Source organism: Bombyx mandarina, chromosome 09, assembly GCF_030267445.1.
Source record: "Bombyx mandarina strain Sakado chromosome 09, ASM3026744v2".
Lineage (NCBI taxonomy): Eukaryota > Metazoa > Arthropoda > Insecta > Lepidoptera > Bombycidae > Bombyx > Bombyx mandarina.
The window spans coordinates 8,159,331-8,179,263 of NC_143216.1; the positions used below are offsets into that span (position 1 = coordinate 8,159,331).

General features: G+C 34.4%; 1 protein-coding gene across 45 annotated transcripts in view; it reads right to left on the minus strand.

The window, feature by feature from the left end:
- Nucleotides 1–1,742: 1,742 nt before the first annotated feature.
- Nucleotides 1,743–19,933, minus strand: part of pHCl-1 (pH-sensitive chloride channel 1) — a 74,267-nt gene continuing 56,076 nt past the window's right edge. The window contains exons 4-18 of one of the 45 annotated variants that reach the window (XM_089729826.1): nt 19,353–19,441; nt 19,141–19,236; nt 16,389–16,453; nt 16,161–16,313; nt 16,030–16,050; nt 15,574–15,724; nt 14,993–15,133; nt 14,442–14,516; nt 13,724–13,876; nt 13,334–13,486; nt 11,576–11,790; nt 9,539–9,589; nt 8,753–8,815; nt 8,336–8,446; nt 1,743–7,788 (exon numbers count right to left, since the gene is read on the minus strand). In XM_089729826.1, coding sequence (XP_089585952.1) covers nt 7,642–7,788; nt 8,336–8,446; nt 8,753–8,815; nt 9,539–9,589; nt 11,576–11,790; nt 13,334–13,486; nt 13,724–13,876; nt 14,442–14,516; nt 14,993–15,133; nt 15,574–15,724; nt 16,030–16,050; nt 16,161–16,313; nt 16,389–16,453; nt 19,141–19,236; nt 19,353–19,441 — 1,684 coding nt within the window. In that variant the 3' untranslated portion in view covers nt 1,743–7,641. Of the gene's footprint in view, nt 7,789–8,335; nt 8,447–8,635; nt 8,816–9,538; nt 9,590–11,575; nt 11,791–13,333; nt 13,487–13,723; nt 13,877–14,441; nt 14,517–14,992; nt 15,134–15,573; nt 15,725–16,029; nt 16,051–16,160; nt 16,314–16,388; nt 16,454–19,140; nt 19,237–19,352; nt 19,442–19,933 lie in introns of all 45 variants that reach the window. The other 44 variants (XM_089729799.1, XM_089729797.1, XM_089729798.1 and 41 more) reach the window with 44 other exon arrangements.

Sequence of the window (19,933 nt, forward strand, 5' to 3'; positions counted from 1 at the left end):
CAGGCTGGTTTTGTCAAAGGCAGAGGTACTCATGAGCAGATCCTAAACATCCGACAATTAATAGAAAGATGCTACGAATTCGATACACCTGTTATCCTGTGCTTCGTTGACTACAGCAAGGCGTTTGACTGCGTTGGCTGGAACTGCTTATGGCGGGTCCTTCAGGAACTCTGAGTACCCATGCACCTTATAGCTCTTCTCCAATCCCTTTACTATGGCAGTCAGGGCACTGTAAGGGTCGACAACACTATGTCAAACCGTTTTAATTTCAGAAGAGGAGTTCGCCAGGGGTGTATTCTGTCACCCATTCTATTTAATATATACGGCGAATACATCATGCGCAAGACCCTAGAAAACTGGGATGGAGGCATAACCATAGATGGTGTCAAAGTGACGAACCTGCGCTACGCAGATGACACCACTCTGCTTGCCACAACAGAAGCAGAGATGTCAGAGCTTCTGAACAGGATGGAGCACATAGGGTTGGAGATGGGACTCGCCATCAACAGATCCAAAACTAAAATCATGGTCGTTGATCGCACAAAAAAGTTGGAGCTTAGTGGAACACTAAACCTTGAGCTTGTTGACAACTTTATTTACCTAGGCTCCAACATTAACAATACTGGATCCAGCGAACTTGAAGTACGACGGCGTATTGGAATGGCAAAGGGAGCCATGACCCATCTCGGTAAAATCTGGAAGGACCATAACATTACCCAGAAAACGAAGACAAAACTGGTGCTCACTCTGGTCTTTTCCATTTTTATATACGGAGCGGAGACCTGGACCCTTAAAGCAGCTAATCGCAAACGCGCGGATGCTTTTGAGATGTGGTGCTAGAGAAGAATGCTCCGGATACCTTGGACAGCAAAGAGAAGCAATCAGTCTATCTTAGATCAACTGCAGATCAAGACTAGACTGTCCACACTCTGCCTTCGCCGCGCACTCGAGTACTTCGGTCATATTGCTCGGAAAACACCGGATAGCTTAGAAAGACTATTCGTGACAGGGAAGATCGAGGGAAAGAGACCGCGCGGGCGCAGTCCGACAAGGTGGTTCGACCAAATCCGCACCACACTAGAGATCCCATTCCACGACGCCCTTCATGCGGCCAATGATCGAAGGCGCTGGCGGGACATCACAAGGAGTAAAATCATGTCGAATTATAATGGTCACGACCCTCAGCAGTGAGGAAACGACGCGAGGAGGAGAAGTCTATACTTGCAAAATTCCTTTTGACGGAATTAAAATTCGTTTCGTAAGTAGGTTTTTGAACTTAATAATCCAAGGACGGTGGATTGAAAAGTAAAACAAATGTTTTTTATTATACAAACTTATAACAAACACAAAGAATCCGTCCGACGGGACACACATCAAATTTGTTATTTTTATTTAATTCCGAGCATTTTCATATTTATCTACCTTTTAAACTTTCTCTGGACTTCCACAAATAATTCAAGACCAAAATTAGCCAAATCGGTCCTGCCGCGGCCGTTTTCGAGTTTTAGCGAGACTAACGAACAGCAATTCATTTATATATATATATATATATAGACTTCGAGCTCGTATTTCAAAGAGGAGGTGTGAACGGGTGCCATTTATGTGATGTCTATTGGTTTAACTTGGCGCTAAACAAGATGTGGCCTCATTTTCCTATAAAATAAAATAAAAACGGATGCATTTATCGCAGTCCTTAGCCTCTAAAAGAATAAATAAATAAAAACAATTAGAAACAAATTAAAGCCATTGTTGTTTGTATTTTATTTAATGAAAGTTTTAATTAATCAATTTTACAATAAAACTATTTACAAAGGGCGCACGCGCGAACAAAGTACAATAGATCATAAAATGATTTCAGCCAACGATCTTTATTTTTCTTTTCGTGCAAAGGTAACGAGCTTCGGAATATTATTATTCAAAAAAATACATTATTATGTCAAAAAGTGTTATATTCTAATACATTACATTTTAAATAATTGAATTATAACAATAAGGCAAGTAGTGAAAAAAATCTGATCCATCATAAGACATTACAGTTGTCTAATAACAAATAAATACATACAAAATACAAAAACCCTTGTATTGCACATACTAACGAGTCCAAAGGGTTGTCTTTCTAATTTTATATAAATACAAATTCATAGATAATAATATTGCCTGTGAAGTGAATCATTAATAATAAAGGATTTGTTTTTTTATTTTTGAAGTATGTATATGTTTATCTATAGTGATAAATATTAATACGAAAGAACTTAAAAATATTTATATTTGATACAATTAAAACTACTTTTATGGATTATACTGACCCTTAATTGTCAGTGACTTCAAAAATTGTAAAGTAGCGCAAACGTTGGAATTGAAAATAATATATTATATATGTCAATAACGTCTGTTTATATATATAGAGTAAAATATAAACACAATGTTAATTACGTCCCATGTCTTTGAAACTAAAATTTATAACACGTGAATCCAATTGCGGAATATTACTTACTGTAGAATATTTTAAATTTACGCAAAATACATAGCAATATGAAAGTCACAACTTCAGTTTAAATATGACATCAAAATCTCAATTGCAATGGGACCATGGTTACTATATTTTTCAAACCTATGAGTCAATTAGCAATGACAGTGGTAATAGGTAATGACAACTCACAATAGACCAAAATACTTCATTGTTAATAGAGCGATAAAACAGTCATGCATTGTTAAGCGAAAGTATGTCCGAGAAAGTTAAAAATCAGAAGTGCCTTCTACATATTTTACTTTTGTAAAAGTTGTGTACCTTCACCGACCGATACCGACCGATCTGATCTTATTGATAAATTTTCTGTAACTAAATTTAATTCGTTTTAGGAACATAAAACAACTTAGTTTTAAGAACGTCTGACTTTTTGACATTTCAAAGTTACGAAATACGGACGTGTAATGAAACCTATACGGTATAAATGTGATTTGACATTTCACGTATCTGTGGAGTCCGCTCAAAGGACTCCGAACTGTGGAGAGGATAATAAGGTTTCGTTAATTGTATGTTTAATGTGCATGACAGGTATGTATCTGGCTTCCGAAGATTGTTAGTATACCAATAAATAATTGGTATACCTAGCGTTTATTTAACGGTTTGTCATAAGTTTTGCTAAATCCCGCAGAGCTTACGGCGCAGATTAGGAACTATGTTCTGTAACCCCTTGAACGCAGAGCAATTTCAAACCGAAACCGGAAACCGCTTCCGAAAGCCTAACTCGACCATATTTTAATGCATAGCTATCAATAAGAAAAGTAGTGTTTTACAAAGCCTATAGTCGGTTTTTAAACTGCACGAAATGTAACAAAAATATTTTTTTTAATTTTTTTATTGCTTAGAGCTTTTAGTGCTCGTCCACCCGGACGAGCTCACAGCCCACCTGGTGTTAAGTGATTACTGGAATCCATAGACATGTACCACATAAATACGGCACCCACCTTCAGATATTAGTTCTAAGGTCTCAATATAGTTACAACGGCTGCCCCACCCTTCAAACCGAAACGCATTATTGCTTAACGGCAGAAATAGGCAGGGTGGTGGTACCTACCCGTGCGGGCTCACAAGAGATCCTACCACCAGTAATCAAGTGCCACACAAGGCTCGCGACCATGTATGAAGGCGTTTTTGCTGCACTTTTTTAAATAACTGAGATAGGTAGAAGAGTTAATACTTGACGTCTACAGATTATTGGAGCCCAGAAACACAATAACCTGGATATGGCTATGCACCTTGAATCATAAGATTGAAGTGTCATGCATTGGTCTAACGACATCCATCAAATATAATTGCTATTTCGCGGTCAAAATAGTAATAATGGTCGTCCCTACATAAATATCAATCAGGTGATTCGTAAATAATGAAAAAAAAAATCAATAGAATTAGGTAATTGCAGCACGATTTTACTTCTCGATAAGAGTTTCATAAATTATTTACATTTGATATTAAAGCTAGGAGGGAATCATATTTCCAAAGTTCAGTAACACTGGATTATAGATAATATTATAATAAATTTCATTTAGTTAACGGGAAATATATCCAAATTTATCTTATTATAAAGCGAATGATATGTTATTAATTTATTCTATATATATTTAAATTTTATAAAACATAGACAATTTGTTAGTTCTATAAATTTATCATATAATCTTTTGAAATACTATATGACCGAAACAATTTATTTAAGATTTTATTTAAGATATTATAACACTCTTTTGTGTATGTTTTAATCACACCGTGATAAACTAATATTAAAAAATATATAATTTTAATTGAACGGTTTAATTGGCAACAATTCTTTAAAAATACATACAAATATAGTAATTGAATATAACACTATTTGAATATTTTATATTATGTATAATGTATGTGTCTCGCACTCCTTTTCGTGCACTGTATAAGCCAATTTTTTTAATTATAAATTTTAAGCAGTTTTACCCGTGTATAGAAGTAAATTTTAAGTCATTATTCAAATATTTATAATTCAACAAATTATTTTATATATAATAAATATTCATCAAAATAATTCAACAAAATATTGTGTAGCTGGGTATAGAAGTTTCTCTTAACAACCTTAATATCTACAAAGCAGTCATCAAATGTGTACATCTTGCTAAATACTTATACTTTGCAAACAATTTGTCAAATAATTCATTTATTGTATGTTTTAATATACAGATTGAAGTAAAGTTATTTTTCATAAAATCAATGAAATAATTGTGTTATTTTGAAAATTAAAATAAAAGATACTTAATATTTCTATATCTTTAAAGTAAAATACATCGTATTTTAAAGCACAGCCGAAACATGTCTTAATTTTAGTTTTACGTACAATACATATTATAATTTTGATATAAAATCTAATAATAAAACAGTTGACTCCTTGGTCCGCGATTTAATAAGCAAAAGGCATTTTATTCGATGACAAAATAGGTATATTTTATTTTGGTGAAATGAACAAATGGAATTTGATTTGTTCCATGATAGAATTTGTGTAATCATTGATTTCTACTTAAGCAATGAATCTTTTTTACTTTGCGGAAACAAAATGTAAAGTTATAATTTTCTAGCCATAATTTTTGGGAGAGATGAGACGTACGTTGACGGATCATTTCCTTTGCCAATCAACAACAAAAACGAGACTCCGAAACGGTTGTTGTTACAACTGATGCAGTCTATAAGAAATAAATCCTAATATCATAATAGGACATTACTTTTTTGAATCGGACCAAACGAAACTCTTTCTTCTGTGGTTCGTCCGACGCGACGTCGTTCGGAATTTGAACTTTGTGACACTTACTAGTTGCAACGACCATCTATGGCCGCCATTGTGACATTTTGCCTGTATTTTTCGAAGCATAAAAATATAAAAAACGGATTTGACACTTATCATATAATTTTGGTGCGATTAGCGCTTATATAATGATTCTTTTAAGCGGTCCCGAACCATCGTTGCAGCGCCCACCCCTAATTCCTAAGACTAAATATTGCAGGAAAGTATTAATTTGCTCCAATATCAAAGTGATGGCTGATCATACGGTGCTTCTAATATGTACTTATTAACTGAATAATAATAGCTAGCGTGTGAATTCTAAGTATGCTCATAAATACACATCGTTATCGAACGACAGTAATTTAAGTACCTACGTACTAATTTGTCATTATCAACAAATTCTAATTATGCAACACATTAGTTGACGGTATAGTCTCACAGCACAATATTTTCATATTCGTTATGCGCAATGATATTCTATAAAACTAGAATGTTGGGAGTAATATTAAGGACTTCAAAAGGAGTACCTTAAAGGGTAATTTATTAAGCAGATGTACATAATATCTAATATATTTGAATGTGAATTCAAAGCTTGTAATATCAGTTATGTTTGGATTCGTTGATATAGATTGCCGTGCTTGATGGTGAGCCCATACGCATCGCAGCGTGGATGCCCATAACCGGCAGAGCCCTAAACACAACGATATATCGTACCGATTTATCTGCAGAGTCTTTTTCTTCGTTTTATTCATAGTGTGTGTGAAATATCAGATTATTCCGTGTACACAGTCGATCGGAGGCAGATGCATCGATTGGCGTGAATTGCGGTTCATTCAATGTATATAAATGAGAGTTTAAATTCCGTTTTAAAAGCCAGTCTTTACAGCACAAACCTAATCAACTAAAAACACAGACGTTTCTTCTTCGTCTTTCGTTATTCCCTCGACAAGCTTTACGCGTGAGCTTTTGCGGAATGTTGACGATCGAGGCAAGTATCGGTGACGTGTGGAAAACGTATGTATACTGTACGGCTTTCTAGGTTTTAAATATAACTGTCAAAATTCAAATCGTTACGATATATCGTTGCCGTGTGTAGCGCCCATTGCCTTTAAACCGGAAGGCATGACCGATTCGCGGAAAAAATTGGCCGGATACGACCACGCTGGGTCCGATATGGTCCTATCACCAGTAATTAGGCAAATTAATTTCGTGAATTTAATTTTTTTAACTAGTTTTATAAGATATCATTGGTGATGCATGTATTCATTTTCACTTTTCACTTAAAAGGTAAAACCTTACGTATCGCCAGGTTCAATATTTACAGCGAGCGTTAACACGTATTCTCTATCCTTATTCAGGTAAGGCTAAAATAAATTACAAAATGTAAAAGGCATGTTCATGGTGCATTACAACATAAGGTAATTTTTGAAACAGTCATTTAAGTTTTACTTTCGAATTAACAAAAATAGATCCATAAAGTTATTTCAAAGGACATTTACAACGATTTGAGCTTTAGCTAGAATTCTACGTCTATGTAGTGATTTTTTTTTAAATAATAATATATAATATATGTAATATTTTTATAAATAATATTTATTATCATTTAAATAATACTATGTGTATATAGGATTACTAAAATAATAAGAACCAACAGATCTGGATCCTACATGATAAAACACATTCGTGTTTTGAACAAATAAAATTCGAATGCAATTCGTGACAAATATAAAATTCGACTAAGTGATGTCAGTGATTATAAACTTCTAATCAATATAAAATTCTTGTTTTTTTAAATTCTAAACACTATATTAATTTCATAACTTTTTGCAATCAATGTGATTGGACTTAATATCTCAAGGCTTGAAATAGATTTCATCATCGAAAAAAAGAAACTTGTTCTCATTTGGAATCCAATAATGATTTTCAGGTCTAACATCATATTCTAGATACATTCACGTTCCACCAATTTTTCCGGACATTGTTCCCTTCCTATTTATTTTATCTTAATTATTTGTAAGTCGCATATAATTTTCGTAAAGTTCCTTTCCATATTGTTGAAAACTATTTCAAGACCTGTAGAGCTTTCACAATGATTAGTAGAGTATTAATCCTTAAATACTTAAAAGCTGCGCTTTTAGCCTTGGGATAATGTCTGCTCCAACTACATTGGCAGTTTTAATTACATTTCACTATTCAACGACTGCTGGCATCTTTCACAGTACCTCCGAATGTCACACCATAAAATAAATATTATAGTAATAAATTCAAATCGTAACAAATATAAAACAGGATAAATATGTCGATTCGTATAAAGCAACCGGCAGCTGTAATGGAGGCAGCATTAAGAAAACGCTTTGTAGTGAATGAAGAAGAAGATGAGAAAGACAGCGTACGCAGTTGGAAACGTAATCCTGGCGATTACGTCAATAGTCTTCGCCACTCGGATCGGATGCGGGGGTTCTTTTTTGCGAACCTGGACGAAACATGGCTGAAAGAAATTATTTTTGCAAATGAATGGTGATGATACCGCAAGCAATTTTACGGTGATTTTGAGGCAATAAACTGTCTAAAATGTTATTGCAATGTTAAATACATACGATAAGAGAGTAATCGTTAACACGATCGACTAAATTATTAACGAGTGTCGAGGAGTTTGTAAATAATGATGAATTTATATAATTGTTTTATATATTTAATTTTACATATATATAATTGTTTTATATATTTTATTTGCCTTTCGGTTTGAAGGGTGGGGCAGCCGTTGTAACTATACTTGAGACCTTAGAACTTATATCTCAAGGTGGGTGGCCTATTTACGTTGTGGATGTCTATGGGCTCCAGTAATCACTTAACACCAGATGAGCTGTGAGCTCGTCCACCCATCTAAGCAATAAAAATAAAATAAAATAAAACATGATGGTCAAGCGTTGCGTGTAATGTGTGACTATGCAAGCAAGTTTGTGATGACCGAATTCCGTCGTTGTGTTTAATTTTGTTAATTATAAGTTATACTATTGATCGTAGATGAGAATTACCTCGGATACACCGCCGTTATTGGCGGTGTGCGTACAGGAGCCGGGGGGGCCGGTACACGCAGTACACGACACTAAATCTGCTGCTCCTGTTGATTCTCGCTTCTTATCACCCTAAAACGTTTGAGCATTTCAGTTCTTACAATTTACTATAACAGCCCTCGAAATATATTGGAGCGAATGTGAATCTTAAAATAGGATTAAAAGTCGAGAGTTTTCTCAGCAGAATTAGTTGAAAACTAGTAACTAAAGCTTAAGGTAAATAAATATTAAATGAACAACAGTAGATGACGGTATACTTACGGGCTGTAACGGTCCGAAGCAGCGTTAAAGAAAATAATGCGTTAGTTCTCATGATATCATAAACGGATGGAAATGTAGGGCAAAGTGTTTGCATGATGTTGCTGTGACGTCACTTACTTCGCCGCTACACGCAGGTTGAGGGGTCTCAGATTTGACCCATTGAAGAAATGCCATCGCCTCCTATGTAAAATAAGTCTTTTAGCCGAAGCATGATGTTGAATCTGCTAATTAGTGAGAAATAAAAAGCCGTTAAGTTTCGTTAGAAGCTGTTGTGAAACGAATTTTTCAATGTCAACATTATTATTGCATTCTGTTCTGTGGCAATGATTCATAAATCGTGACATTAATAGTTTATGGTAACATGCAAATAATTCATTGTTCGCACCGTATTATCTCAGATCTTGTGTTCCAAAAACCGTACTTACTAAATACCGAAGTGAAAATGATAAGGCAAGACTATCAAAATTAAGGTGAAATGAATCTATTCGAACTGTATCTAAAATCGTGATATCGTGCGTTAATATAGCAGGAGATACTTTGCATACCGCATACTCTGCATAAGTTTAAAAGCTATTCTTAATGTTATATTATAGTGATATACTAATTCATTACATAGTAAACTAGTGTACAAAAATGCGTACTTTTTTTCTTTTATTAATCATTTACACAGTTTTACTGAAGTTATAGCTCTAGTGTTTTACGATTTATAAAAAGCTTTGATTTTACATAGGGCTTAATTTTCTGTATAGAACAAAATTCAAGGTTACAGGTATTATGTAAAATAGAAATAAGAGATACAAGTGCCCGTTAGTTAGCCTTTTAAAAATCGGTAAGATGTGATACAACTTAAGAATCGAAATACAACTGCTTAATGTTCGGAGCAGTGCCAATGAATCTTCTTACCAAGGGGCTGGCCAGTATAATGCCAATTCTGCTCAGGACTGCGGGCAGTCGCTGTGAACACATCACACACACAGTTTGTTCACTCGTGACAGATGGTCTAAACGATGTGCAATCGTGAGAATAGACTAGGTTGTTATGGCCATATTAACAAGTAACAGTGATTCCAGCGATTAAACTTTGCAATGTTTTCTATGAATGGTAAATGACTTTTGAAAGTAATATAAACAAAACCATAAAACTGTGTAGAAGAAATAGAGACACGGCCACACAAAATAGTCTTTAAAATGATGTGTTATGTTAGTATAAATAGTGATATTATAGATTCTGGCTTACCGGTGACGTAAGTTAAGAAGTCAGTAGCTAAATTCATGCACTGAATAAATTCATAAAAATGGACATGCTGAGAAGAATATAATATATAAGACACCTGAGATGCACTAAATAGATACTCTATGTTGCGTTGTTATTGTTACAAGAAAACATTGCAAAGAGTAAAAGGTAGAAGATAAAAGACTTATTCACGGAGGATATATTTGGAAAAATACCTACATTATAGAATATTATTCAAAGTAATTGTAGCAAATATTATGATTGAATTGAACCTTTTCTCAGTTCTGCTAACAAAACAGTAAAATCTTAAAGTTCATTGGCTTAATTTTATTTTAAACTATAATGTGCATGTTTGTTCTCATTCTGCTCATAGTAATATTTGTATTCCTTCGTGAATAAAAATAATGTTAGGTTTTCCTGCTGAAACTTGCATTTAGGTGCGATGAAAGTAAAAGGGGTAAATGGCCACAACTAAATTACGTATTATTAGATATTTTTACAATACTTATACCTATACCACCGATAGCATAATGTGAATGAGTGTATTTACACAAATTATTTTATTAGACTTTTTATTATTATAATGATCCCGCAGTGTACTTAGTGATTATAGGATATCACCCAGAATGGAGAATTGAGCCAATTTTCAATTGAATGATCCGTTATAGTGTCGGCGTTTGACTTCAAAGAACGCGTAATTGTCGTGGCAGGAATAGGTAGGATCGTGTTAGGAACGCAAATTTGTTCCTTCAATGAGAAAGTCGTCTGTGAGCATGTGAACAAAATATCGTTCCCTAGAAGTTTTTCGTTATGGCATAGTTCATGTCTAATATCTATAGATAAAAATGTAATTTGAATTAATACAGGTAAATTATTAAATTTAAGATTATTGCTGAAATATTACTTAAATAATACTATAAATATCATCAGTAATAGGGAGAAAAATTTTCAGTTTCTTCTATGAAATACGAAAAGTTCTAGAACTAAAAGTATTAAATATATCAAGAAAGCAGAGACTAGTTGTTTATTAATTGGCTGAAAATTAAAAAGCCATCCACTATATTTTTGGTTAATATTTTTCAACCGTGTTGATAGTTTTAATTTTGTGTTAAGTTGTCGTTGTGTAACCATCGCATATCGAGTATTATTGTGTGTAAGGAAACTATACCCGAAAACGAAGACAGTAGATAGACAAAAAAATCATTAAAAAATCGTCCTCAATAAGTTATATTTTAAAAATGTTTTTTTTAATGCACATAATGTAGCCTAAATAACATATTAACTGTTAAACTGAGTTTTATCTAATTTAATTTTTCTAGTTAGTTTATCTATTAGTTCAGGGTGGTCCAAACCACGGCTTGTCTAATATTGTGTGATCCGCATTAATGTTATTAGAGAAGTTTTTAATAAATATACAAAAAAGTAAGAGAATATCCGTAGAATTTTATAATTAATAATCACTCGCTATTTTCGGTTTAGATTGCTTTTTCACGAAATATATAAGAACAAGTATTTCTTATTAAAGAAACTTTTTATGTATTAGGGTAATATACATATTTTTTGGGTGCGGGAACTGGATACCTTGTGTATTAATTTTTTTATTAGTTGCTATTAGGACATGTTTTGTGAAACAATAACACAGTGTTGACAGTATAGGTGATAATAGGAAATAAACAATAACAAATATTTCAAGATATTATTAATTACCTGTGTCACAGGATTCTCTCCTGGTCTGTATACCACATTGTGTAGTGGTCTCTTCCTCCCGACGTAGTTCACGCACACGAACTCAAGTAGCGAAGCGTAAATGAAACACATGCATACGCCGTCCCAAACATTCATGGCTGTTAGGTTCGATACTACTGGCAAAGTTGATCGGAACCCGTTAGATGTTGTAAAAAAGTTCAACATTGTTGTTACACCTGTACATACAGAGATGCACGTTAACGAATAACGAAGTTAAAATATATATTCAAACTATTACATGTAAACTATGTTATTATTATTACTCTATCTAATTGTGAAATCGAACTTTGTTTGTACACGCTGGTTTCCCCAATAATATTAAATTGGACTTGGGTGACAATTGTAAAATAAATTTAGTTGTGATCGTTCATGCTTGAAGCGCATTCGATGGCGTGGGTGCAAACTTGTATTTAGGTTGTTTTTTTTTTATTGCCCTTGTAGGCAGACGAGCATACGGCCCACTTGACGGTGAGTGGTTACCGTCGCCCATGGACTTCAGCAATGCCAGGGGCAGAGCCAAGCCGCTGCCTACCGATTACAATATTCATTTAATCGAGCACGTGATTTTTTTAAATATACAAATTTACAATATTATAGCGGTTTTGATCAACGTATAATTCGCTTATCAGTTGTTTAATTTCTTAAAACATTTTAGCAATAAGGGCGTGTAGCTCTCTGTTGTCACCACCTCGTAGACCGAAAATATTCGTTTGTATGAACTGAACATGGTTGGTAATATTAGACATGTTTGTCGTGTGACATGGTAACAATAAATGTACAGTTATATTTTACGTGTAAAGCGTGTTTTGAAGAAATCAACAGTGATGACGTAGCGTTGTGTGGTGAATAGACATCCCGAATTTTTTAAATTGGATAAGTGAACATTTTTGCCTACCTATTCGCTGGTAGCCTAAGAGGCTATTTCAGCTACGCCCGGACGGGTAAGTGAGCTCACGGACTCAATCTGAGAGAATTTGCTAACACTAGCCCTAGCAAGAGCAGTGCTTCCCACCGGATCGGAATCGCGACCCACTGAGAAGATCCGGCGAGAAACTCAGTGGGCTGTGTCTATGGGTTAGTTCGCTCGTCGAACTACGTAATTGACGAGTTCGACGAGGACGGTGATCGGTGCTTGAAAGGCCTAAAAGCACCGAGAGTAAATCAGAAGGATTCGACAAGACATATTTCGGGCGACGGCGGTTTTGCGTTGCCACGTCCCGATTGGAATGTGAACAGTTGAGCACACCGCTCACACAATATTAAATGGCTATGACGGAGCGGACGGCTACGGAGCTGATCGACGCCACTGTCGACCCTTAAGTCTAATGAGTATCAATTGTTTCAATACAACGGTTAGGGTAGGACACCGAGCCCGGAGAGCATGATTGCTTTATGTCAGAAACAATCAGAATGGTAGTAGAATAGCGGGTATGCAGCATACCTCACCATCAGTACAAAATCATATAATTACCCAGCACGGCCACAATATTACGTACATACACAAGCCCTGAATTATAATGCATTTTGAAATGCACAAATGTAATGTTAAGATTAGAAGAAAAGCTCACAAAGTGACAATCTGCGTATTGTGAGTTATTATTAAAATGCTGATTGAATAATTAAAAAGGCTTAGAACAAAAATTGATTGAGTGTGTGATTTTATGTAATGCACCACCCCGTTATGGATGATTAAAAAAAAATTGGCAAATAATAACCAACCTATCATTACTCTAGCAGGCACAGCATTCCATTCCAGCCAAAAAGTAATAAAGGATGAAGTCACCAAAATGATCCCCGGTATGAATACTGTGGTGAAGTAAAATGATCTATCTCTTGTGAAGATTAGATCCACTCTGAGGCAACTGTAATTACCTAAAATTAAAAAAGCGTTTCTCTAGAAATAAAATGTAGATCTACACTTTCAGGATATGGAAGGTCTTAGAATGAGATTTTGGAACATTGAAGTTGACTTTGCCAATCATAAAAAGCGACATTTGCAGAGGTAGCGTGTTGTAATACAGCCCCAGCCATGTCTACTAAAAAGTAAAGATAAATATTTGATGCAAGTATAAGATCGAGAACTGTCGATTGCCAGCCATTTTATTTTACCTATCATGGAACGGGCTGGCACCGCGTTCCATTCCAGCCAAAATGTGATGAACGAAGATGTCACCAGAATTATTCCAGGAATAAATACTGTAGTAAAGTAGAACGCTCGGTCTCTAGTAAAGATTAAGTCAACCTTTAGACAGCTGTAGTTACCTGCGAAGTTAATATTGTTAGGTCAAATCAATACACCGCAGAGGTGTAAAACAAAATAATAAAATAAATTAAAAAAGGTCCAATTCTGTTAAAAAAATATATTTAACCCAGGAAGAGGGTATAAGGGAGCTTGGATATTAATTTTAAATTCCAAGTAACTCTATTCAGAGGCCTTGAGAGTGAAATTATATAATTAAGATATACACAAATATATTATGATTTTAAACAAGCTACTGTACTATGTCTATGTATGAGTAATGCGTGTTGTGTTATAGTGTCTAGGAACATAAACTGTAGCATCATTCACTAGAACACAGGAGAGCTTACTAAACACGTGCCACATACAACTCGACATGCATGGAAATAAAAAATGATATATTTTTTATCAGGGAAAAATATGAAAGTGTGAAAATGAGTCCCAGGAAATGCACCTTCGAAGTACGGCTGACTTTTGCTTAGAACATTTTTACGCTCATAACACATGGACGCATTTACTCACACATAAGCCGTTTTTTATTGGAAATACGACGACCGGAAGACAGTGCGTCCGGTGCGACAGAAATACCTTGCTCCTCAAAGCGTCTCTGGCAAAGATTACATGTCAGCTCTTCGTCTTCTTCGTAAAGTGAATTACCCTCAGCTGCTTGCAAAGACGTTAATAAATTCTTACATTTACATTTAATGTTTGAATACGTTAACAAACATCTACCTAGTTGGTTTTGTGTTCTTGAAGTAAAAAGGGCAGTTGAGGCTATGATCAATAAACTAATGAACATGCGTACATTTTAGCAATAGTATTCCACACATAACAACGTTAACGTTTACTAAAAGCTACTTACTACTACACCACTAGTTACGTGTAAAATAAAGTTAAAAAATAACCTTCACATATTAAATCAAGACCAAGCTGAAAAGAGTTAGTCAGAATTTCAATTTCTTAAATATCATTTGGTCTTCTCTTGTGCAAAGCATAAGGATGTGCTTGAAAATAATAGAACAACATATTATCTACAAGTTAATTAAACCAAATCGGATTTAAAAAAAATCATACGATAATATCCGTAATAAGCAATGTTTGTCGAAAGTTGTGATAGTAACTATAGTTGTATACATTACCTCTCCAACTAGCTTTTATTGGACAGGGTATAGTCTGGTTCTGAATGAGGTAGGCGTTCAATGTCGTCAGTGATGGTGATTTTCTAAGTGTATCTTCATCATTCTTCCAGACGTATGTTATAGCGGATTGTTCATACGAGACTGAAACATTTATCTGTGCGTAAAATAACAATCCTAATCTCAATGTTGCCTTCAATTATGGTGGTATATATAATTTTCTACTGGTGGTAGGACCTCTAGTGAGTCCGCGCGGGTAGGTACCACCGCCCTGCCTATTTCTGCCGTGAAGCAGTAATGCGTTTCGGTTTGAAGGGTGGGGCAGCCGTTGTAACTATACTTGAGACCTTAGAACTTATATCTCAAGGTGGGTGGCGCATTTACGTCGTAGATGTCTAAGGGCTCCAGTAACCACTTAACATCAGCTGGGCTGTGAGCTCGTCTACCCATCTAGCAATAAAAAAAAATCGAATAGATTCATAATATGTTGTGTAATAAACACGATTTGAAGTGAATTCTAAAACTATTACCATACAGTTATATAGAAATTCAGTATTATAAACTAAAGTTATGTTTATACTTACTACTTTCTAAGGCAAATGAACACAATGGGTCATCGAATGGAAATATATTGAGTCGTCCCTGACAGGACAGTATGAGATGTCGCCTCATCAAATAATTAATTGTTCCATTGCGATAAATACGTAACGCAAAATGCATCGGTATTATGGGATCCTGTAATGCAAACATTAAAAATTAAATAATATCTGTTATCATGATGAAACAGAATTAACGAAAAGCTTCTAAGTATAAACCTAACTAATACAACTAATTATAACTGTATACGTATAATAGTTTTCTACTAGTCAAAGGCTGAAATACAAAATACTTAAATCTTTACTTAAATCACACTCTTACACGAATATAATTACTAAAATGAATACAGCAAAAATGAAATTGTCAGCTGCAAATGTGAATCGTTGGACGGCACGTCCAATGATATTGATGAAGCTTTATTTATTGCATTAGTAAATAAATACCCGTGAGTGTTCAGAATACTCCTTCAACAGAAAGCATGGCGAAAATAATTTCGTGTAAACTTAGTAGAACATAACATGTCTTAAACATAATGTCACGGTCATTGTTTGTTCAACTACTGAAGATAACTGACCTTAAAATCTCCATGCATGATGAAATATGTATCAGGCAGCCAAATATCTTCATGATGATGTATGGCATTTAAATAATCGTAATGCGATTGATTGGAGTATCTTAACCGAGGGTCGTACCATTGTTGTTGAAGTAAAAACTCCACTTCGTATTTCTGAAAAGAAAAATATGTTTAAAAATACTTCGCTCAAACAATAAGGGGGAAAGAACGTTTTTATTTCACACTTACAAGACTAGATTCATCTGGAGATGCTAAGCTAAGGAGAAGCACGCTAACATTTACTGTGAGAACACCTGAAACATAAAACCGTCCGATGAAGAAATTAAACAATTAAATTCGTATAACACTAAGGGTATGTACACACAAAACCGTAAACTAAAAGTAGTTTCCATGCTGAAGGAGTGCTATTTTCTAAAAATTATAATACTTTAATTTTTCATTACATAGGTACATAAAATATATTAATGGAAAATCACAAAGTAGTTGTCCTGGAGTATAGAGAGAATAAATAAACGGATTTTGAATTAAATATTTTGAATATGTATTCTTGTTGACAAATTCCAATGCTTGTGAAAAGAGAAAAAATATGTATATTAGAAGCTCAAGTTCAGATTTAGGAATTCTTGAATAAATCCAATTATGTTAAGTTGAATAACAGATTATACTAATGAATTACGTTACCATTACATCGAAATAAATGTACGTGTATTAATTTTCAATTGAACGAGAAACTAAAATTCGTTATCGTGTCATAAAACTTTAGTACTAAGTATTATGATTTTTCCTGACGGTAAATATACGTTGTATACTTTTTTTTTTGTGCTTTGCAAAGCGGTTATTTTATAAAAATATTATGAGAAAATACAAATCTAAATATCGTTGCAACTTTGCAGTTTATGATTATGTTCTAGGCTTATATATGTATAGTAATCGGCAAACTTCTTGAGCAAATGACCTTGACTGCGCAGAACCGAATTTTAGATCACTTTGGTGGTGAGGGTGAGGCGCGACGGCAGGGGAAATCGTATCGAGCGCGTTATTGGTAGATCAGTCGAACCTTGCGTCCCGCACCGCGCCCTCATTCCGCTTGCTCCCAAAAGTACGCTTGCGTACAGTGGAAAGTCTATCGTTATTAATCGTTAAGTTATTTGTTATAATTGCTTGTGAACTTTGTTGCCATTGCTATTTGTTGAGTGTTTGTTGATTTTTTATAAAACATACACTATGCCGTGACAAACTGGTGTAGTACTTAAAAGAAAGGGTAGAAAATTTGTGTACGACGTATACAACAGGGGAAGAATGATATGGAAAAATTAAAACAGACTTCGGAAGCAACAAAAACATCAGTGAGTACTGTTAGGTGCATTATTAACGAAGCTAAAGGCTCTGGCTTGCTCGCCATGTTTCGGACTCCGGGTAAGAAAAGATCAGGGAAGAAGAAAGTTACCGGAATGGATAGTTTCGTTCAATCTGTAATAAAAAGATGTAATCATAATAACTACATAACAAGCAGCGAAACTCCGTACCGTAGAAAGGCTTCGAAAAATTTAAAGAAGATATAAATTTTAATGGCTCGGAATGAAGCTTACGACGAATTATGAAAGAGCTAGGCTTCAGATGGAAAAAAAGAACAGAAAATAATCGGAAGCTGGTAAAAGAAAAGAGTAACATTCGATTACTACGAATCGAATATCTTCAAAAAATAATTAATTAAAGACAAAAAAGAAGACCGAATCCACCGAGTTGTAAACTACGCCGATGAGCCCTATGTCGACTCATCACGATGATAGCGACTCGGGTGATGAAAACAGTGATGATGATGATGGTCAAGATTATGATAACGAAAAAAAAAATTACAAATACCAGCTTCGCTTCAACTGAACCAAGACCTGGCAACAGCTCTAGTTTTGACTTAATAGAAAGAATATCTATTTTACCCCAAGATTAAATTATTACAATTATTAACCTATATGTTTTGTTGATGTTCTAATAAATATATAAATAAATACATATGTTGATTTTAATAATTTAATAGCATTATGACGCAGAGTAAGTAATGTTTTTGCACGTGAGTGTACCATGCGCAAACTTACCCCCACTACGTCAACAAATGCTCAAGAAGTTTGCCGGTTATTATAAGTGAGAGGTGAACCAGGTAGGTAGTACAATTTGTTAACTAATTATCATCTACTATGAGCGAGGCGATTTTAAATAAACTATAAAAATATCGGACATCCGGGGTAAAGCTGTTATGAATTAAATGAAGAGAACAAAACTCATGTATTAGGATAAACAGCGATATGTCAATTAATTGTCAAATTTTATTTATTTATTTTAAATTTAAGTACAAAAGAGATATGTATATAAGTATGTGAATAAGACAGATGTAAAAAAAAAACAAAGGTTAAAAAAACTTTCAGCAGACCTGCGAGAGAAGATCGAGGATAATAAACCTATAAGACATGGTATACAGTACTTGATTTTATTTTACCTACAATGAAAAAATTATGTAAAAGACATTATGTGGCAAGGAGTAGACCGAATGTATATTAACTTTAGTTAAAATCAAAACTTCAAAAGTAACGGGACTGAATGAAGTTCATTGAAAATATATTTTTGTTCTAAAAATTGTGGGTATAAGCACAGTGTGTAATAAACCTACATAATCAAATGGCATATACTTTTTGATTAACCTTTTTGGATATTCGAATAGGAATATTAAAAGTAAAAGGATTCACGTGTACTGGTGTTGTGCACTAAAATATTTTCATAAAAGTGCAATAACGCAAAGACAGTGACATTTAAAAGAAGATAATTAAAAGTAAATGCACAACTTTGCTTAATTACAGCTGGATTGGAAGTTTGCTTTGTGTGTGACAATTTAAAAGGCGTGCAATATTGCAAATAAACACAGAATCACTAAAATACACATAAAGACTAAAAATAATTTCTCTTTTCAAAAACATTAAACAAAACGCACCGCGATTGTGCGAACGGGGCCGGAGCGACGAAAACCCGACCCTATTTTGTGCCAAAGAGTCGTTGGGTGAAGTTAGACCACAACAGAATTCTGGATCTGCAATATTACACGAAGATATACCGGCCCTACATTCGAAAATTATGTCCAATAAATTCAATGGTGGTATTTACAAAACAATATATAACAGTAAGTATAATATTATTGGTATTTACCATCAACTGGTGGGAGCAGTCTTTTGTCGTAGCGGGTATTTTTAAGAAGATTGTCCAAAATCTCTTTGTCCGACTTTCCCGCGGCAAAGCTGCAATAAGGATTACTTTATTTATTAAATACTCTTTCTTCAAATCTAAACATTAAAGATCGAAAACTCAATGTGAAAAACCTGTATAAATTTTAAATACAAAATGAAAACTGTGTAAATGGTAAAGAAATTTTTTTCAAGTTCCTAGCACTGCGTGATATGTCAATAAGTCAATTTCGTGCAAACATTACTTACTCAGATTGCTCGATAAGGTAATGCTTTAATTATTTGTTTCCTGTTTGTATTTGTATTCTTTACTATACTAACCTATGTTGACAGATTTTTTTTGCTTAGATGGGTGGATGAGCTCGCGGCCCACGTGATCTTAGGTGGTTACCGGAGCCCATAAATATTAACAACGCAAATGTCATCACCTACAGAGATGAGTTCTAAAAATATTATACTATAACGGCTGCTCCACCCTTCAGACCGAAACGCATTAATGCTTCACGATAGAAGTAGGTAGGGCGCGGGATTCGAACAACCGCAGAG